At 36.3% G+C, this 23414-nt stretch overlaps 1 protein-coding gene and 1 long non-coding RNA gene across 2 annotated transcripts in view; both read right to left on the bottom strand.

Annotated features, from left to right (window-relative positions):
- Positions 1 to 23414, bottom strand: part of LOC128199236 (uncharacterized) — a 245669-nt gene that overhangs the window by 174050 nt on the left and 48205 nt on the right. The window lies entirely within an intron of this gene.
- Positions 1 to 23414, bottom strand: part of LOC112052781 (putative phosphatidate phosphatase) — a 115982-nt gene that overhangs the window by 58049 nt on the left and 34519 nt on the right. Inside the window, exon 2 of the mRNA XM_024092002.2 lies at positions 19231 to 19382. Within this exon, the coding sequence (XP_023947770.1) occupies positions 19231 to 19382 (152 nt within the window). The remainder of the gene's footprint in view (positions 1 to 19230; positions 19383 to 23414) is intronic.

Genomic DNA, 23414 nt, shown 5'->3' with positions numbered 1-23414 from the left:
AAAGTCACTTACATACAGACTTAATGAAAGCGTTGTAATGTAAGCAGTTTTTATTCGTTTGCAAAACAAAAACTACATTTTAAATAGAGAATTAATTTAATTTCTTCGTATTATTTCACCGCGGCTGGTTGTAGAAATGTAGCCAGTATTCTTGCCATAATTTCACGTGGGCATGTGTATTGTGATTGTATAGTTATTAGGATAATTTAGCTTAAGTTTATTATTGTATTTTTTCTCAATTATAGAAAATTCAAGAATATTAGTTTTAGTATCTTGTAAACATGATCAATAGTCTCCTTTGTCCTCTCTTAATTGTGCTAGAAATAGGCACTGAAATAGTCCAGTGATCAACGATTGAAATCATGACCTTTCACTTATCACTTAGGTATTAATAACCACCGTAAAACGTAAAATAAGTAAATAAAATTTAAATTCAAAGGTTTAACTTTTAAAATATTAAATATACCTAGATCTAATTGGCAAAAAAATACATTGCATTCGTTTAACAAACATAAGATAAATAAATACTCGTATAATCAGTAGCATAAAATAAATGTATACTTCTTTAACCTCATATTCGTTAACATTTTTCAAGTCGACTGTACTATGCTCACGTGATATAACTTTATGCAATTCTCTCTTATCTGGATTTGCATACAGATAATGAGTTTACAAACTAGCAAATCTCTCGAATCTCACTTATTAAATACATTTTACTGCGTTCTATAATTACTCGGCGATGCGTGAAATATTGATTCGACGTGAAACTTCGATATTATTGACATTTTAATGAACTTAATCATGAAGTTGTGTGAATTAGAAAATTACGAGTGGATAAGTCACTTTCCACTTTCAACATTATAAAATGGGTGAGATTTTATTTCGAAATAGTGGACGAAAAAGGAACTTCGAAATTGGAATTGTATCTATTTATTTATACTAATACTAGCGGACGCCTGCGACTTCGACCGCGTGGAAATCAATATAAACATTCAAGCCCTATTTCACCACTTTAGTTTGAATTTCAAAAAATTTTGAATCACATTATATTTTGTATTTTTTTTATGATTTATCAACAAAATTTCAAAACTGTAAACTAAAAAAAAAACATGGACAGACATACAAAAAATCGAAAAAAATATTTTTACTTCAGTATCGATTATACATATAATGCCCACCAACAAAAATTTTTAAAAATATCTTCAATGTACAGAATGTACAAAATGTACAGAAGTATTATAAGTATAGATTCTAGATGGCGCTAGTAGTACTCTATGACACGGTAACGTTTGGTGTTACAAATGGTATAAGTAAAATCTCAAATTGCAAATAAATTCATAGAATTCGAGCAGTTTTATTATAGATATAAATTTTAAAGAGTTAAAGTTTGTGAGGTTGCAGGGGTAATCACTCTTAACCGATTTTGAAAATTTTTTTACCAACAGAAAGCTACATCTTCACATTTCATCCCCGGGGGCGTCTGCTAATCAAATATAAGTACAGATATGTGCCGGAGTATTTAAATAATATTCCCATTTTTACAGCAACTTCGCTGCCTGATATCCGATATCGTATCGAATCTAAGAGCTATCGGTTTTGAGCCCGTCTCTAAATCATGGAGCTATCGCAAATCAAATTAAATTAAACTGTATCTAATTAATACTAACATCGTCTATTCTTATAATCTTTGATCATTGATTTCTTACTGGTCTAACACCAATTTACGATCTTCATCAGACACGCACTCTTTATCTTGGGTTGTCACGTTTTATTGTGGCCAAGTGTACAAAGCGGGGACGGAAAGGGATCACAATTAAGATATTGAGAACTTAATATGGAATTTATTAAATCCATATACAATGCACGGGAAGGATGGAATGAAGTAATGGAAGACCGCTAATATGTATACATGTAAGTATATTAAGCCAAGCCTAAGACGTCCGGCTCGATCCCGCCTGTTGGATTATTGTCGTGTCGTCGTTATTTTTTTCAACAAAAGTAGGTAGGTAAGAGGTATTTTACACCAATTTCTGTTCAACAAATAAAACCGTCTCAAATTAATACAGATATCGTCTATTCTTACAAGCTTTGATCAGTGATTTCTTAGCGATCTAACAACGATTTATGATCCTCGTCACACCTTCTATCTCGGTTTGTCACGTTTTATTGTGGCCAAGTGTACATTACAAAGCGGGGATGGAGAGGGATCACAATCCAGATATTGAGAATTGAAATATGTTAGGTAGGTACTTATGAAATCTATATACTTATAGCATTATTTTATTGAGATCTGGCGAAGAGAATAAAGTAATCAGAAAAAATCGAATTTCACGCGACTAAGTAAAGAAAGACCGCTAATATGTATATATATTACTGCCAAGCCGAAACATCCAGGGTTCGATTCCCGCCCGTTGGACTATTGTCGTCGTTATTTTTCTTAACTACAAATCAATTTAAACTATTTAAATACATTAATTTTGACGGTCTCCGCGGAGCAGTGGTATGCTTCGGCCGTGGCTTGTTACCACCCTACCAGCAAAGACAAACCGCCAAGTGATTTAGCGTTACGGTACGATGTCGTGTAGAAACCAAAAGGGGTGTGGATTCTCATCCTACTTCTAATAGCTTCTAGTTAGCTCGTTTTCATCTTAGATTGCATCATCACTTACCATCAGGTGAGATTATAGTCAAGGGCTAACTTGTAAAGTAATACTATAAGTAATATCGTCTATTCTTACAAGCTTTGAGCAGTGATTTCTTAGCGATCTAACACCGATTTATGATCTTCATCAGACACGCACCCGCTATCTCGGTTTGACACGTTTTATTGTGGCCAAGTGTCCATTACAAAGCGGGGACGGAAAGGGATCACAATTAAGATACGGGGCGACATAAATAAGGATCGCCCGGCTATTTCTGTGGCTGTAAAGTTTACACAACAGGTAGACTAACAACTCTGTTAGGGGACAAAAATAATTTAAAAAAACCGTGTTCCAATACGAAGTATCAAAGTATTTTTTTGCTTCAAACATATAATGTACGTGCGGTTGGTGGGAAAATATTTTAAAATTCCCAACGAAATTGTTTTTGTTTATTAGTTTCAAAGCTCTCAAATTGGTTCCTAGTAATATTGTACGAATATTTATAAAGAATAGTTAGTGTACCTTTTGAATTAAATCTTTTAAAGTTACGAATGATGAATATATTCAAGTGTTAATGAATATTACTCTTCATTTGTTAGATATTTTTAATGATGTAGAATTAGTTTATTTGAATGTATTCATATTAGCTGTGACGTCACACGGGTCTCAGCTGAAAATCAGCGCCGTGTATTATGCTTGTATGTAGTGCACGGCATATGCTGAGCTGTACACCCTTTTTTTTTAAGGGTTACAGACAGACATGCTGTCATAAGAATAAGGTATTTATTGACTGTCTTTATGTCTTTAGTTAGTCTCTGTAATTTTAACGTTATTAAAAAATCAATAACGTCAATATAACTTGCATATTCAAACTGACTCCTATTATCGCATTACTTCCGCGTGTGAAATAGATTAGAATTGCAAACGTTAACAGAGTTGTTTAATAGCCGATAACGACCAATTATAATCACTTCTATTGATAACACAGCGCGCCGTTCACTATTTACTGCGGTCTAATAAAACACTGCTGTTGACATTGTCACCGTTTGACAAATAGCGCGCAGTATCAGTGATTTATGTTATTAGGACATCAATCAGCTGTGTTTGCACAGGAAAGTGATTCATTCTCGCACACACTACGCTATGGCTACGGGAAATTTGCAGCAGCGAAAATTTGCAGCAAGCGAAAGTTTGCAACGGCAAATAGTTGTTGTAACGAATGTTTGCAACAGCGAAATTTTTCATCATCAAAAATTCGTGCGATATTTTAATTTTTAGCCATTTTAGCGATGACCGACAACATCATAATTATTATGGTGATATGATGACAATATTTGACATTGTCACCGTTTGACAAATAGCGCGCAGTATCAGTGATTTATGTTATTAGGACATCAATCAGCTGCGTTTGCACAGGAAAGTGATTCATTCTCGCACACACTACGCTCTGGCTACGGGAAATTTGCAGCAGCGAAAATTTGCAGCAAGCGAGAGTTTGCAGCGGCGAAAAGTTGTTGTAACGAATGTTTGCAACAGAGAAATTTTTCATCACCAAAAATTCGCACGATATTTCAATCCTAATTATTCCGGTGATATGATGATGATATGGTGATATGACTGCAGTTGACATTGTCACTTTTTGACAAATAGCTGCAGTATCAGTTTTGTACAGTAAAGTAATTCACTTTCGCACACTCGCTCTGGCAACGGGAAATTTGCAGCAGCGAAAATTTACAGCAAGCGAAAGTTAGCAGCGGCGAAAAGTTGTTGTAACGAATGTTTGCAGCGGCGAAAAGTTGTTGTAACGAATATTTGCAACAGTGAAATTTTCCAGCACAGAAGAAGAAGTAGCAGTTGGTTTTCGTCTTACTTCTACATCCAAAGATTATTAATAGTTTAGCAACTTTGGGCTGCTAAATGGTTAAATAAATCACCGACCGAAGACTCGAACCTAGAAACTGCGTGCCGATACGCAATTTGACTTATCGAGGGAAATATATCTCGAAATTCAATTGAATAGGAACAACATCTTATGCACAGTTACGTTTTATGTCTATGGTCACCATAAAGCCTAACCTCAAAACGTCACGCGAATTTGCCTGTTAGCGTGTGTCGTAAACAGCGTGGCAGCGTGCTAACGGTGTCATTGTCGCGTCTAATTTTAGCTCATGCGGGCCTTTACTGTTTTCTATTTATTTCGGTGTGTAAAAGCCTACTTCCTAATGGGGTAGGCTACTTGTATCGTATAAGAGTTAGGAGGAAGAGATGTAAAGCAGAGTTTTTTTTATTCTTTACAAGTTAGCGCTTGACTACAATCTCATCTGATAGGTTAGTGATGATGCGATCTATGATGAAAGCTAACTTGTTAGGAGGGGGATGAAAATCCACGCTCCTTTCGGTTTCTACACGGCATTGTACCGGAACACTAACAAACAAGTGGTGCAAAAAGGGTTGACAGTTAGCACTGATTTCCACGCGGACGAAGTCGCGAGCGTCCGCTAGTGTAGGTATATGAATGTATCTATTACACTACCTTTTAATGAATGAAAAAATGGAGAAACTTTGATGATAAGTACTTAGGTACCTATACTTATACTTAGTTACAAAAAGACATAAATTTTTCCCTTACAAATGACAAGCAATAAATAACAAAAAGACAAAACAAGAAAAAGAATCAACACAAGAACTGCACCCACGACAATTTGCGCACCGAACATTGCACGTCGCATGATAAAGTGCATCGCTCGATAATGCCCCATTGGTTAGTGAAATAGGTATACATATATCCATTTCACTTACCTTATAATGAAAAAAAAATGGAGAAACTTTAATGATAAGTACCTACACTTATACTTAGCATAAAAGTTACTAAAAGACATCCACTTTTCCCTTACAAATGACAAGCAATAAATAACAAGAAGACAAGACGAGAAAAAGGATCAACACAAGAACTGCACCCACGACAATTTGCACAGCGTGCAGTACACATTGCACGTCGCATGATAAAGTGCATCGCTCGATATTGCCCCATTGAGATAAGCCACTCCCCGTTACGAGCGCCATCTAGATAGTGTTATTCATTGTGCATCTGGTTGCTGGCGGACCAGAACTGTTGTATCTCACGTCATTCTTTGTTTTGTATTTGTTAACCCACTTCAAAATAAGGAGGAGGTTCTAAATTCGACGCGTATGTTTTTTTTAATGTTTGTTGCCTTATAACTTCGTCATGCTTAACCAATCTAGATTTTTTTTTTGTTTGAAAAAGTATACTTCCAGATTCGTCCCATTTAATTTTCATGTAAATTAATTCAGTATTTTTGTGTTAAAATGGAAATAACAAAGTTGCCAAACACACTCAAAACATAATTTTGTTTATATTCCATAGACGCACACTTTACGGTCAACCCTAAGACAGAAAAATAAATCCTTAAAATAGCCCGTAAATTACAACAGAAGGAGAAATGTTAATGAAATAAAATTGCCGGTGGTGAAAACTTCCTTCTTTAATAAAATTAATAAAACTCTTGATATAATTATATACCATTAAGTGTTATGAAGTAAAAAGTAATTAGATTAACCGTTATTATTATCCTTCATTTAGATAACAGCCTTTATAACAGTTATTAGGTACTATTAGCAAAGATAATCATGAGGATTTTCCCACGAAAATCTGATATGGTAATAAGCATAAACGTGGCTATAGTTTGGCAAGTTCGCCACACTCCCGATGGTCCGCGCGATCCGGGAGGGTAGCGATGCCCCGTGCGCACGACTTTACACCCGCGCTGTCCTTCCAACCCGTCGCTCGCATGGGAATGTCATCATCGAACTTGCCAAGTTATAGTTACCACCCTACTGGAAAATACGTGCACCCAAACAATTTAGTGTAACAATTCTTTAACCCTACATCCTGTAGTCACAAGTTCAGGACTCTGCTCGGAGTTTTTCTCTCTACCACGCGATGGATGCGACACCCGCACGGTGAATAATCCACGGAATGCTAAGATATTCGTCTCTCTCTCTTTAATCACTCACAAACGAGATATATGTATGCCTGTAAATATACATATACATATAGGTATAACGGATAGAAAATATAGAAATGACTAATAGGGCTTCCTAACAGCGTCTGTCTGTAGTTCCTCAAATTACAATATAAACAGTTCAAAGAGAATGTTGAACGTTTTTTATGATGCTTACTCAGAGATAACGATCTTTGCCCAAATATTTGTTTTCCATTAACGTGTGTGTCCGACTTTGTTCGAACCCACTACCTTTGATAATGATAGGCGGCGAAAATGTAAAGTGTCTACATCACTATCGGCTATTAGACCAGTGTCAGGGCACAAACAAGGGGTCGAAAAAATTTGAAAGAAAAGTGCTGTTATCTATAGCTAGGTGACTGCCTCGTTGAATCAGCATATGTGACTTCGGAGGACTAGGCTTCGATTCCTGGGTCAGGGTAAAATACTTCTTTCTTTAAAAAAAAATTCAGTGAAAATTCAGCCCGGAGTTGGGAAGTTGATGGTGTCACCCACGTGCTTAGGAGAGCACTTTAATCGGTCTCAGTTATCATCATTAACATCTGATGGTGATCGTTAAATAGTCAGCAGGGTTATTATGTAACTCGGTGTACCATTCAAATAATAAGTCACTACATCGTTTTTCATCGTATTTTCGTTTATGCAATAATCTAACATCATATTTTCAACGAAATGACATCAATGGTACACCGAGATACATAATAACGCGGCAGATCATTATCACACTAAAGCTCACTAACCCACATTGAAGCAGTGTGGTGGGTCTGTCATATCCAGTGGCGTGCACTTAATAGATGCAAAAATGCGTAGCCTACCCTAATGACTCAATATAAACCTACGTTGGACCACAAAATATATAGTAGGACGGAATTTTAAAATTTTTACTTATACTTTGTGCATAACCTAGTTAAAAACCTTACGCACGCCACTGGTCATATCCACTCTCCAATAAGAAGGGAGGCCTGGCCATGTAATGCCGTTAAAATGAAATTCATTATCATATCGGTTAAAAAAATAAGCCGTGATAACCCAGTCAGTGTATATGACCTCTGCCTCCGATTCGGAGGACGTAGGTTGGAATCCGGTCCGGTGCATGCACCTCCCACCACAACTTTTCAGTTATGTGAATTTTAAGAAATTCAATATCACGTATCACAAACGGTGAAGGAAAAACATCGTGAGGAAACCTACATACCAGAAAAAATTCTTAATTCTCTGAGTGTGTGAAGTCTGCCAATCCGGGCCAGCTTGAAGTGACTATTTGGTCTAACCCCTCACATTCTGAGAGAAGACTCGAGCTCTGGAGCCGAATATTAGTTGATAATGACGTAATAAATCACAAACATACATGATAAATAAACACTAAGATGAATGAGTATGAGTAGGTATAAATTTATCAGTGGCCGCTACATTTGGCATGAAAATACAAACATTTACCGCGGCAAAGCAAATACTTAAATACTTATATATTAGAAACAGCAACTCTTTTGCTTTTCCAGGATATGTCTACACTTTTAAAAATTCACTCACCAATAGAAAGCTACATTATTAGCGATTAACTTAGACTATCTATATTTTATTTCATATACCCGCGGATTGGAAATTACTAGTTTCGGGTGCGGGGTGTCCGCTAATCGTGAATCATCATACAGGCATCTTCATAAAATCAATCAATCAATAATAACAAAAAAACATAGGTACGCGTAGAATTATGAACCTCCTTCTTTTTTTGAAGTCAGTTAATAAAATATCATTATCGTTGTTCTGTCGATTCTGTTGTGCAAACCAAGCATTAAAAAAAATCAAAATTAAAATTATTTTAAGCTCAGTTTACAAGCACTTTTGATACGTCAGTTGACTATTTGTAAAGATTCAACCACCGGTTCGGAAGGCAGGTTGTAGGTGGTAGAATTTATTATTATTTTAAGATAACCTTGTGTAACCTCACGTCATGTTAAAAGGGGAACATTTTTTTTTCAATTGTGATTTTTATGATTGTGATGGAATGACGTTGAGATGCTCAGTATTTTTTTTTTTGCGAAACAGACCGAAAAATTTAGCTTTTTTTCTGTTCCTATCATACTATTGGAACAGAAAAAAGTCAATTTTTAAGAATTAATAAATACGTACTCCCATACATTACAAAATCAAAAACATGTCTTCATTAACGCTCAATACGCTCAAAATTTACATGTTTCTACGTTCAAACAACAAAGACTTTCATACGGTTTTTTTTATCTGTTATTAACATCTAGAAATTACCAAAAACCCTTCATAGTGCTAAAAACATTGGTGTCCTGAATTTTGAATCCCACGTGGACACAGTAAGGTTACAAAAAATACGCTTACAAAAATCGGAAGGCGCTGAAATAATACAAAATCACTGGCGCGACGCCAACGCGCTATCGGTCAAGGTGACAGCGAGATAAAGATGGGACAAGTCAAAAGATATTGCGAGTATTTATATTGTACAGATGATGTAATCTTCCTTGTGTGATTTAACTTTTACGCTAGTCACAAACGGTCAATTATTCTCACATTTCTGAAAAGCAAACGGCAGTACCTACGCGGCATACTATACAAGTCATGTACGCAGTGACCAACACACGATCAATTATAGTCGTGGGTGCTACAGAAACATGAGAATAATTGACCGTTTGTGGCTAGCATTATAAATAATTATTACAAAACTGCGTCTTTTATTTGTTTGCTATACTAACTAACTAGCTCAAAACTACTGAATGGATTTCAAAAATAAATTACATTATATAATTTCACATTGTTTCAAATTCTGAATCAGTTGAAATATAACGATACTTGATTAATTATTCAAAGTGACGGCAATAATCAAACAGCCTGACTGAAATGAAAAGACAGCTCAGCTCGCTACATGAAATTCAAAGTATAACAAAACAATGCAAGTAGGTATATTCCGCTTAGATATACACTATATCTTCTAAAACAGATCAAGAAGTCACAGTCAAATCTCATTAAGGTACTTCAAGTAGACTTGTAGAGAATAAAAAAAAAACAAAAAGTAGGCTTACAAGCACTTAAGTCAATTTAGTAATAAATAAAGATGAAAACTTAAAAATTAAAGTTACAAGAGTGAGAAAGAGATACTACGCAAAAGTATTTAGCAAGAACATAAACTGTTTTTTTTAATAAAATACGCAAAGAGAATAGAAGAGTCAATGCAAGCGAAGTACAATTATTCCGAACGTAAACTGTATTTAAAAAAAAAAAACAACGCAAAGATAATATCTGCAATAGAAATAAAAATATAGCTAATGGGCAAGATACGAGTATGATACGAGTAAATATGTTGATGTGACCATTTATAGTAATTAGTGTTGTTCGCAACCATTGTTACTGGACCGTTACAAACAATTAGTGCATCACGATCTGATATAGTTGACGAGAAGTGCTCGCACAAACATCGACAGTATCGAGATGAAACATAACTATAGTGGGACCTTGATGCCGAGATACTTACGCCACACACTCACCATCAAGTCTACTGGCAAACCTACAGCGCGCTTATGCCTAGTTCGGACTACTTTTACTACTACTCTACTTTTTTTACTTAGTATTTTAGACGAGTTCGAACTATTTTTGAATTTACCGCCCAAAAATCGTTCGTACTCGACTAAAATACTAAAGTAGTCCGAAATAGCCCTTAGGGATGTGGATGTGAAAAAAAAAAACAAAATATGATTATGACTATGTTATCATTTTTCTTTAATTGCAAGCTACCTACTGCTGTCTTAATTTGTCATTATTAATAATATAAGTTGTAGTGTATTTTGTAACAAAATGAGGCAAATATTTTTTTTTGTAATGCCATCACTTACGTCCTAGAATTTATATTTAATAAAAGCTAAACAAGGTGTGAGAAATATATTTTATATTTTAATAGGTCTTTTAAAACCACTTAAAAATAGTATATAATGTATTGTAAAGTACAAACAAAACACATAGCTATATATTATGTACTAGCGGACACCCGCGACTTCGTCCGCGTGAAACTCGATGTAAACTTTCAACTACCCCTACGTAACTCTACCCCTACCCTACCCCTACCCTACCCCTACTCTACCCCTCCCTACCCTACCTCTACCTTTTCCTATTTTTTTTTGCTATAAACCTCACGGAGCCCGAGACCTTTCCAACGAATGCAAAACCGTGGAAATCGGTTCGTGCGTTCTGGAGTTATAGCGTCAGGAAGGAAAACCCGACTTATTTTTATATTATGTATATATTAAGTACGGAGGAAATTGATTATGCAAAAAAAGCGACAATAATATATTATAATACGTACTAATCTTTAACAAGCGGAAATTACGACTATAACAATAAACTACACAATATTATAATAAGCATACGATTTATTACATTACGATTGGATGAAACATTAAAAACTCAAATGTAGGAAATAATCAGTTACGTTCCGATTATTTACTGTCAAATCAGATCCAGATGATGAACACATGCATCGTTATAATTCATATCGATAAATCCCACACCTATTCGCTCCACTTATGATGATAAAAAATATAATAATTAACCAGCTCTAGCGGAAGAATTTATTAAATTCAAGATTGACAAGCTCGAGTTTTGAAAGTACGTCGGTACGCTTCGTTTATGTTTATCCACAGATTAAAGAATAATAAGCAGATAGAGCGCACGGAACATGACGGTGTCGTAGTCGTTCCAAATACAAAATTCAAAAACTAATATATACTCGAGTCAGTACGACACGAAGCGTTGCATCAGTAATTTTCAATATTATTTAAAAAAAATGTTTTTAATTATTTTAAAAACTGTTCACAAAAACTAAAGAGTAGGTATTAGAGAGTATTTTTATAGGTAATTATTGATTGTTAGTCAATTATGATATCAATTTATTCTAGCCACAAACGGTCAATTATTCTCACGTTTCTGTAGCACCTACGACTATAATTGATCGTGTGTTGGTCATTGCGTACAAGACTTCTATAGTAGGTATGCCGCGTGGGTACTGCCGTTTGTTTTTCAGAAACGTGAGAATAAGTGACCGTCAATGGCGACCTTTACGTTGTTAAATGTTGTTAATGTTGAATCTTGAAATACATATTAAGAAAAAAGTTTGTATAAGCGGATGTCAAGGAGACGCGTGACGTTCGTTTTTTTATGGGTATCGCCGTCTTCACCACGCTGCTTGTTAAAGCTCATTCTGGATCATTCTTTAATCTGTGTGTTTATCTTAGAAAATAATCTTATTATTGAGTTCACATCACGAAATAATCATTTCTTTAGTGATCTCTTTTTTAGTGATGACAGGTTTGTGCTTGAGTTGTTATTATTGATAATGAATCAGACCCCGTTTATACTTCAAATCTTTTAGATCTTTTGTACTAACATCTGCTTATTTGGATTGTATAGTCGTTTTAAGGATAAAAGTCTACGTAAGGAATGTGTTATCCTTAGAAGATGCATTAAACTGTCAGTCAAGAACTGTATATTTGGCAGTCCATAGTGATGAATCAATTGGTATTCTTTGAAGTAAGATTATAGACCTATATTTTTTAATTTTTTTTTTTTCTTTAAAGTTAACCCTTGATTACAATCTCACCTGATGGTAAGTGATGATGGAATCTAAGATGGAAGAGGGCTAACTTTTTAAGAGGAGGATGAAAATCCACATCCCTTTCGGATTCTACACGACATCGTACCGGAACGCTAAATCGCTTGGCGGTACGTCTTTGCCGGTAGGGTGGTAACTAGCCACGGCCGAAGCCTCCCACCAGCCAGACCTGGACAAATTAAGAAAATCTCAATCTGCCCAGCCGGGGATCGCACCCAGGACCTCCGTTTTGTAAATCCACCGCGCAAACCACTGCGCCACAGAGGCCGTCAAAAAAGTTTTAAAATACATAAAATTAAAACTAAAAAACTTTGCTCAAAGACGTTAAAATCATAGTAACCAGCCATCCAATCTCAATACGCTATTTTGATAGTGTATTACTTATAGCTTGGCAAATTCGTTCGTAACACTCCCGATGATCCACGCGGGCCGGGCGGTGGGCAGCGATGCCCTGCTCGCACGACTTCATACCCGTGCAGTCCTTCCCCCTGCCCCGCGCGCACGACCTCACACCCGCGTCGCCCACATGTGTGTCATCAATGAACTTGCCAATCTATAAGTTACAGTTTAAAAGGTATATCAGTTTCATATGTCACATAGTCGGAATTATTTGAATTACTTTATATGAAAACATAAAAGTTTTTATTTTTTAGTTAAAAAATATTACTTATGTTATTCGGATCCTATAAATGGACTCGTCAACACCTTGAGGTTATGGGAAATAATTCCGGGCACCCTGTATAATACCGGTCCGCTAAACTGATTTGACAGGCTACCAAGTTTTACACGATACAATCGGCATATGAACCGGTTCAGAAGCTACCTGAACTTCCACTGGGCTTCATACCTGCTTCACTGGCACGCCGACAAGATCATATTAAATAACATCTCTAAATCAATCATGTGACACAAACAATAATTCGACACCCGGTGCAACCAATAAACTGTCTACTGCATTAATCCTATCAGTGATATGCTTGAACGCATTTTGTACACTATGCACCTTGAAATAAGAACTAACTTTGTAATTCAATGTACCTATTACCGATCATAATTTCTTCAATCTTAACCCTACCTTTAATATGTTTTGTATAACATAAACTATAATTAAGTTTAAAACCAGAAACGCTACCTGTGTGTTTCAAAGAGAACCTATGACAAAAATAAATAGTATTAGTAACAGAGTTAATAATGCTACAAAACAGACATAGACATGTGAAAGCTACATACACCTCAGACTCAGAGTGGCAACAAACCGACTTAAGAAACAGAAAGGTATCAAATGATCGATATTCAATAGCGAGATCAGATATCGATTTCAATAATACACGATCGAACTCAAGAGATGTTCGAAGACAATAGCATGAAACTGTTTTATAACCGTGTATTGTTACTTTGAAATATGTACCTTTATCTAAATTATAGTGATAGAAAACTATAGACTTATATTATTACTAGCGGACGCCCGCGACTTCGTCCGCGTGAAAGTTGTTGTAAACTTTCAAGTACCCCTATCCTACCCTACCCTATCCCAACCCTACCCCTACCCTACCACTACCCTACCCCTACCCTACCCTACCCCTGCCCTACCCCTACCCTACACTACCCCTACCATAACCCTACCCTACCCTACTCATTAAGGCTGCACTTCGTTATTTATTCCTCCCACCGCGAGTCGTTTCGAGCGCGGGAACCGTTATACAAAAATAATCAATATAGCATGAATTAGTATTCACGCGCGCAATAGCTTGTATAACTTTGGTGTTTCTTTACCGATTTTTATGATTCTTTTTTTATTGAATAGGTTATAATGTAAACTTTCTTATTAGGGATGAGTGATGAGTGTTATAAACATATGAGTAGACAAATATAATTAGAAAGCTCCGAACTGCTAAGCTATTGGGACTTACAAGTGTTATTGTGAGTCAACCATAAAAGATAGATATATATATATATATATATATATATATATATATATATGCTGTTGTATTTTTATAGATAATTTTAAGGAAAACATTTCCGTCATACATTATTTCTATGTAGCTTTAACCATTAAGGCTGTACACGCGACGGAAGCTTAAAAAACTGAGTAACTTCTCCCGTTTTCTCAACATTTCTCTTCACTGCTCTACTCCTATTGATCGTAGCGTAATGAAAAGTATACTATAACCTGCCCAGGAGTATGTAGAATAATTGTACTAAGTTTAGACAAAAATTTTACTGATTACATTTTTGGCATCAGTATCGATCACTAATCACCCCCTGATAGTTATTTTGGAAATATATTTCATGTACAGAATTGACCTCTCTACAGATTTATTATAAGTATAGATTATATAAACTTAGCATTCAGAATTTACCACCCAATTTAACTTTATTACGTACTAGCGGACGCCCGCGACTTCGTCCGCGTGAAAGTCGTTGTAAACTTTCAACTAACTATCCCTCCCCACTCTCCTACCCTACAATAACGTACCTCTACCCTACCCCTACCCTACCCCAACCCTACCCCTACCCTACTACTACCCTACCCCTACCCTACCCTACCCCTACCCTACCCCTACCCTACCCTACCATACCCCTACCCTACTCATTAAGGCTGCACTTCTTTATTTATTCCTCCCACCGCGAGACGCGTCGAGCGCGGCAACCGTTACACAAAAATAATCCTTAAAGCATGAATTAGTATTCACGCGCGATGGCTTAGCGTATTTCATGTATAACTTTGGTGTTTCTTTACCGATTTTTAAGATTTTTTTTTTATTGAATAGGTAATAATATTATCTTTTTTATTTGGGATGAGTGATGAGTGTTATAAACATAAGAGTAGACAAATATAATTAGAAAGCTCCGAACTGCTAAGCTATCGGGAGTTACACGTGTTATTGTGAGTCAACCATAAAAGATAGACATATATATGCTGTTGTGTTTTTATAGATAATTTTAAGGAGAACATTTTCGTCATACATGATTTCTATGTAGCTTTAACCATTAAGGCTGTACACGCGACGGAAGCTTAAAAAATTGAGTAACTTTCCCGTTTTCTCAACATTTCTCTTCACTGCTCTGCTCCTATTGATCGTAGCGTAATGAAAAGTATACTATAACCTGCCCAGGAGTATGTTGAATAATTTTACTAAGTTTCGTTTAAATCCGTCTAGTAGTTTTTGTTTCTATAAAGAACATACAGACAGACAGACAGACAGACAGACAGACAGACAGACAGACAGACAGACAGACAGACAGACAGACAAAAATTTTACTGATTGCATTTTTGGCATCAGTATCGATCACTAATCACCCCCTGATAGTTATTTTGGAAATATATTTCATGTACAGAATTGACCTCTCTACAGATTTATTATAAGTATAGATTATCAAAATAAATAAATAAATGGATTTCGACACGAAAAGGAATTACTAAGATAACAGAAAGCAAAGTAGTTTAGAATCCAAACTTCTAACTAAAAATCTTTGATTTAATAGATATCCACAAAGACTCACCAATGACATATCGCAAGTTAGTTTTGCTAGATTTGCTAAACTAATTTTTCTTTTTGTTTTTACCAATTCACTTTTAATTTTTGTATTATATAGTATATTCAAATAGTAGTTGTAAAATGTTTCCTTTTCTTGTTATAAATGTATTTTTTTTTCTTATGTAAACTGATTTAATGTAATCGTCAATTTATTTTAATATTACGGAAATGTGCATGCCGTGTCTACCTTCATTTGATTGTGCAGAGCCTTGTGTTTGTGTTTTTTTTAGATTGTATTTGTGTAAATGCTGCGTCAGTCACTGGTGGACCAAATAAATAAATAAATAAATAAATAAATAAATAATACGTTTTTAGAGTACTATAGGGACACATCTCAATCTAGAGACACATACTGCATCTACCATTTGTCTATCTATTACAGATTTTGTAGTTTATGGTTTTGTAGTTTTAATAATTTGAATTTTATCTTCATTTTGCACATCGCTTCAGGTAAGTTAAAATATTTAAACCTTTGTCTCTATAAAAACTTTTCATTAATGCTAGCCATATTAACTACAATTTTCATGCAAAACAATTGCCAATGTGTTTAGTTAATAAAATAATAATAATAAAATAATAAAACTTAAGTCATAGTGTGATAAACTACCTTAACTAAGTTAAATTAACTAAGTTTTCTCTACGCAAGAAGCGCGCCTGTTCATCATAATTTTGGTAAGTGTATACAGTTTATGTATTTCAATTCATCGGCGAAGCACCCCTAGACTCGGTTTTGGGTGGTATCCTTGGTAAAACAAGTAAATAACAAACACAATGCATTATTCCAAATAATGTTTATATTAGCAATCACGATCAAGGCATTTATTCGGTCAACAAATCGACCCCTCGGGATTAATGGCACACTCAAAATAACCGAGCCAATAATATTTTCGTAACAAGCCTAATAAATGGTTATCGACGCAATGAATTATAATTTAATGCCGTTGATACAATTGCAACAACTTTATTAAAGTCAGAACTTAAATCATACTTAATTGTGAATCATTTACCTTTAGCTAATACTGAATTATTTATTTTGATTTAATCAACATTAAGAGTTAAGAAAATATTCAAAATTGAGGGAACTAAAAGAAACCATATAAGACTTTTGCTATTAAATATAATGCAAAATATAAACCCAACCAAATTGGCCCAAACAAAATACCCGAGTGGCAAGCATCATAAATGGTTATGAGTTACTCGTAGATCACTGTTAAGTACGGACGATCGCATTATTTCTTGCATTTAATATAGAAGTCGAACCCATACCCTTCCGATTCCGGAGGGTGTGGGTTCGAATCCGGTCCGGGGCATGCACCTCCAACTTTTCAGTTGTGTGCATTTTAAGAAATTAAATATCACGTGTCTCAATCGGTGAAGGAAAACATCGTGAGGAAACCTGCATACGAGAGAATTATCTCAATTCTCTGCGTGTGTGAAGTCTGCCAATCCGCATTGGGCCAGCGTGGTGGACTATTGGCCTAACCCCTCTCATTCTGAGAGGAGACTCGAGCTCAGCAGTGAGCCGAATATGGGTTGATGACGACGAATATAGAAGCTAAATATTTATTCATAGAGTGATATTCTATAAAGGTATAAGAACTGATCTCTAAACTTTGGTATTCAATGGGAATGTTAAAACGGTAAATAATGTTCTAATCAAAGACGGTAGGCAGTGATTGTGGTGGAGATAAAAAGCCATAGGAAGGCTATTTATAAACTAATCACAGGCAATGGTATCAAGCCTAACGGTATCAGTGGGTCGGCTACCTTTTTGTTAATTAAAACTGATTGCATCAGTAGAATTTCAATTTTATAAACAATAAAGAGTTATAAAAATAACCTACTCTACACGACATCGTACCGGAACGCTAAATCGCTTGGCGGTACGTCTTTGTCGGTAGGGTGGTAACTAGCCACGGCCGAAGCCTCCCACCAGCCAGACCTGGACCAATTAAGAAAACCTCAATCAGCCCAGTCGGGGATCGAACCCAGGACCTCCGTCAAGTAAATCCACCGCGCATACCACGGCGCTACGGAGGCCGTCAAAATTTCTGTGAGCACATAACTTTAACCCTCAGTGATAAGAGTGAGTTGACAGCAACTAATGGCTAACCACACACAGCGGACTCAAATATTGACCAACCATCAACGATCCTGTAATATTTCACACCTTGACTCAGGTTGAGGAAGAAATTACCAACACTTACAAAGTAGGAAATGGCCGACTGTTTCGTATTTACTCAGAATAGTTAAGATAATAAAAACACATCATACTTTAGTGTGAATTATGATGTAAATAATAATGATAAAAATATTATCTGTGACGATAATTTTTTTATCATTAAGCACAAGGTTTTTCACGGTTACGATCCACCGATGTTCGATTAGTCACACTTAGTTATACATACTATAGTATAATGGTCACATTATACGAGTAAAAGCGTTAGTTTGTATGTGTATGTTTATTCCTTCACACCGCAACAACTGAAACGATTTGGCTGAAATTTGTGATGTAGATAGATTAAACCCTGGCATGGGCTACTTATCCCAGATTCATGGTTCCATGTAAAAAAAAACTTCACACAAACGGACGGTTTCACCACCTTCTGAAAGCTGAAGTGGCCGTGGGCGGGGCACATACTCCGAAGAGCCGATGGACGTTGGGGTCCCAAGGTGCTGGAATGGCGACCCCGTACTACAAAGCGCAGCGTTGGTCGATCCCCCTACCAGATGGACTGACGACATCAAACGAGTCTCAGAGATTCGCTGGATGCAGGCGGCCCAGCCCCTGTAGCCATGTGGCATGTCGATTCTCTTTCTACAATCGCAAACGCTTCTAAACTAGAAAAATGTATGGGAATGACGTCACGTGATCAGGATCTGTCATTCTCATACATTTCTCTAGTTTTCGAAGCGTTTGCGATTGTAGAAAGAGAGTCGACGTGCGCCACTTGGCTACAGGGGCAGGATTGTGATGTTTGGAAGTCCCTACAAAAGGCCTATGTCCTGAAATAGACGTAGATCGGCTAATATGATGATGATAATGATGAAAATCTAACGATTACTACAATTTTTATTTATTTTAATTATTTATTCGGACCACCGACAAAATTATATGAACACATACAAAAAATTTTACAAATAAGGGTAGCTTAACACATATAATTTTACTTATAGGTAGCCAAAGCAAGCAAATTAAAATTGACAAATAGACAAAAAAAAAACAAAATATAAATTTAAATTTACACATTTTGACAAAAACCAAAAGAAAAAATAATAAAAATAAGTGGAGAGAATATTTATATACATATTTATGAGATGAAGAATGATACACTTATCAGAATTTGGTAAAGCCGTTCCCTAAGTACAAGTAAACTTACTGTAAACACAGGCAGACCGATACCAATGATGTACAGCATCAAATTGGTCACAGTGGAGTCCTTGTAGGGATGCTTGAGTGACTCGTCGTCGCAGAAGAACCCGCGCTTGTATGGCGTGCCCCATAGGAAGTACGCTAGGATTAAGAAGCCAACTGAAACAAGAGAGATTTTTTTGATTTATTACTGTAACAACCTTCTGTGCGTCAGTATATATCTTGTGAAGACAAAATGTCATATTGTGGACCAATAGCGCCAAACCGGAAATATCGCTCTCTCTTTCATTGCGACTGGACGAAAGAGAGTGCAATATTTCCGGTTCGAATCGACGAATAGTCACTATTAGTCGATTTTCGTCTTTTTATTCACTAGATGTGTGGTGACGCGCATCTTAGGGTTAATTTACACGAGCGGCAACTCTACCGACGACCGCAGTTGACTGGAACGACTAACGTAAACATAATAGCTCATCCAACATTCATTACATGTGTTCATTTACACGAGCGGCAGCTACTACCGACGACAGCGGTCAGCGACGTCTCGGCGGCAGAAAACGGCACGACTCCCGGCGGCGGTCGGCGGCAGCGGTCGCCCACTGCAGTCGTCTCCTGTTGGCTGCCGCCGAGACGTCGCTGACTGCAATCGTCGGTAGCAGTTGCCGCTCGTATAAATGAACACTTAGATATAATGAATGTTGGATGAACTATTATATTTACGTTAGTCGTTCCAGTCAATAGTTATTGGTATACCTAGCAAATAGGTTAGCTAATGAATGGCTAATAATAAAGGCCTAATGAATGTTTAATTAACTATTATTGTTCAAGTAGTCGTTACAGTCAATGTGGCGAAAAGCTTGGACCATCACCCTGGGAAGCTTTTGCTTGTCTTTTGAATCTAGGATCGGATGCAAACCTACTTGAGACGGCGCGAATTCAGAGAATGTTACTCTCTCGAAAAAAAAAGTATAACCAACAAACAATATTTTATATAGAAAACACCAAGACTGATACGTATTTAATGATCATTAGCAAATAGAAATAAAAACAATAATATTGCACTCAACCACGTATTTTAAATTTGTATGCGATCGATTCAATCAGGCATTAGAAAAGCATTACTAATTCTAAAAGTAATTGATTTCAACACCGCGATAAGAAAAACAAACATAAACACAAGTCATTGGACATAATTGAAAACTCAATGAGAAAAATGTACTGATTACTTTTTATTTTTTATTTAATGACAAGCTAGCCCCTCTCGATCCCACCTTCTCACCTGAGGGCCTAGTGGCAGTTTGATACTGTTACTATCGCATTAACGTAAACGTGAATGTCTAAGGAATTGAAACAGCACCATCTAGTGGCACTACTATACAATTGTTTCAATTCCATATAAATTAGCGTTTACGTTAACGCGATAGTAACAGTACGAAAATATTAAAAACTCCGGGAACCAAGGACTTTTCCGGGATATGTAGTAGCCTATGTGTTAATCTTGAGTAAAACCTATTGCTATTCCAAATTTCAGCCAAATTGGTTCAGTGGTTGCGGCATTAAAGAGTAACAAACATCCATACAAACATTCGCGTTTAAAATATTAGGTTTCTACGCGGCATCGCTTTGAGGTATACGTCTAATCTACGTCTTGCCGTTAGTGTGGTAACTAGCCACAGAAAAGCCTACCACAAGGCCACATTTGAACCAATTTACAAAATATAAAATCCTAAACCGATCCGTGCTGGGAATCGAACCCAGTACCTCTCTGTTGAGGACTACATACCTACCATTGATGCCAGCGAGGTCGTTAAATAATAATAGAAGCGAAGAAAACATCGTTACAGATTAAAAATACAATAAACAAACATAATAAATCACGTTCAAAATCGTTCTATATTTGGAAGAAACGATTAAAATCAACTGCGAGCCATCAGTGGGGAATTTAAATTGGTGTGGACTGATCCCGTTCTAACAGAATTAACCATTGTTTCGACTGTTGCTTCTACAAACACTTCGGGGGACAGACAAAAAACATCAGGTACTGGGCGCACACGGAGTAAGATCGACTGGATAGGATAAAGTGTGTTATTTACGGAAGTTTAACTTTGATTGTAACAGTATCGTGTATAATACAAACAGATTTTATTTTTATACATACACATTACTAGCAGACACGCTAAGGTTTTTAGTTCACGTAGCCGTGGGAATATAAGCTTATGAAACTTTATTTTTCGAATTATTCATCTATAATATGGGTATCAAATAAAAGCATTTGACGCCCATATTGTAGAAGTGCATTAAAAATTACTAGACCGCCATCTTAGATGTGCCGCATATTAGATATGATGAATTTAGAATGACGTCAAAACGTTAACCATGCATGTCATCCAAATTAAGATATCTGTTTCAAAATTAAGTTGCAATATTTCACTCAAACCAAACATTATCTACATTATTGTAAGTTAAATAAAAGCTTGTGAAAACGCTTCAAAGTAAGCAATATTTTTATTTTAAGCACCTATAAAGTGATTACTGCTTAAGGAGTCCCAATTTATTATTTTTGTAACTATGAATGAATATTAATTCTAATAAATATAAACAACTACGCCTTGGAATTTTTCCAATACCACATCCAGCGAGTCGTATAGGGCCAAAAATCGTAAGGCAATCCCCTTTGTTATTGATCCCGGTTAAAAATAACAAACACGACATTATCGGGAGGAGTTGGAACGAGCGATGTGTGACTGAAGCTTTTACGAAGAGTGCTTAATAGTTATTGAATTTCGGTAACACTGTCACCGCGTCATAAGTTATGGCTGCCATAACAATTAGTGCAAGATCTTGGGTTAAAATAACCTACCCTAAGCAGCAGTTAACCATTTACCAAAATAGACAAATAGGTATTTAAAATAGAATCGCCTAAGAATCGTTTAAGTATTAAGCTTAATTTTTTATAAATTCTGGGATAGAAATAGTGGATTAGCTTAGTGGGAACACTTCGAAAAATACCGATGAAGATCTTCAAGGTTCTCTAGCGTAGGGTTGCAAAAACTAGTATGATTTTCCCACTATTGGGAAAATCCTGAAGAAAATATAATATACTTCAGTTTATACTTAGATGATTGAAAGTAAACACGACCACGGTCCAAACTTTTACCGTAGGCACTCACGAACCTATGGTATATGGAGGTGGTAAAATACCAAAGATCAGGCTATCAGACGCGCAGAACAAAATTTGCCTCGACACAGTCAAATAATACTCGTATAATACAACCGTTAATGACGCATATTTTGACACGCAAGGATAGATATGAAAAGTTACAAGAGTATCACTTTTTAACTGGTTTTACGGCTGCAAGTTCTAGACCCTTTTGAGCCTTTGAGTGTAGTGTTTAGTTACTGGAAGTAGATTCTGAAATCGCCCGAAAAAAAACAAAAAAAAATCTACCAATGTTTGTTAAAAAACGTAATCAAACTGTTCCAATTTAATTCAATTCCAATATTTGCACTATAATTTTGGGAATGCCCTGATTTTTTTCCGAGCATTTTCAGTCTCGTCTTTCATTAGCCAAACTTAATCAAACCAGTAGAGCTATTCTGTAACGATGAATTTATAACCTGCAAGTGCGAGTTTCGAATTTTCTACAGTAGTCTTTCTTTTTCTACAGTAGGTGTTGTGTTAGACAGAGAGAGACTGAGATGAAGTCGAAACTCGCAGAATAGCCCTCCTGCCTACAACACAGAATACATAATAGTACAAGCACTTGACACGCTAGTACTGGCATGACATATGTCAGTGTGAGTCGGCCTTAGACACATAACCCCATGAATCAGAGTCGCCCACGAATTGGGTCAATGACCTCTTACATCACGAGATAAATTACACGGCGCGCTCTAATCTACCTACACATTACGACAAATGCACGTCTAATGTGCTCTCACCTCGGTCATAATTCAATCTATCATCGGAATCGTTTCATTTACCCACGCACGACGTTTCGGAGGCTGTGTTTGCATATGGTAACCTTTACACTCTCTCTCTCTCCGCGTCGTGTTCCTCATTACTGAGGGTCGTGACCCCTATCACACATTCATAACCTTTTTCCGCACGATGTCACGCCATGCGGCTCGGCTTTTCGCGACTTGTAGAGCATCGTGTACTTTTGTATCGAGAGTGGTGCGGATTTGATC

The sequence above is a fragment of the Bicyclus anynana genome, chromosome 20 (genome assembly GCF_947172395.1).
Source record: "Bicyclus anynana chromosome 20, ilBicAnyn1.1, whole genome shotgun sequence".
Lineage (NCBI taxonomy): Eukaryota > Metazoa > Arthropoda > Insecta > Lepidoptera > Nymphalidae > Bicyclus > Bicyclus anynana.
The sequence above is the reverse complement of the archived record's forward strand: the minus strand, read 5'-3'. Positions and strand labels throughout refer to the sequence as shown.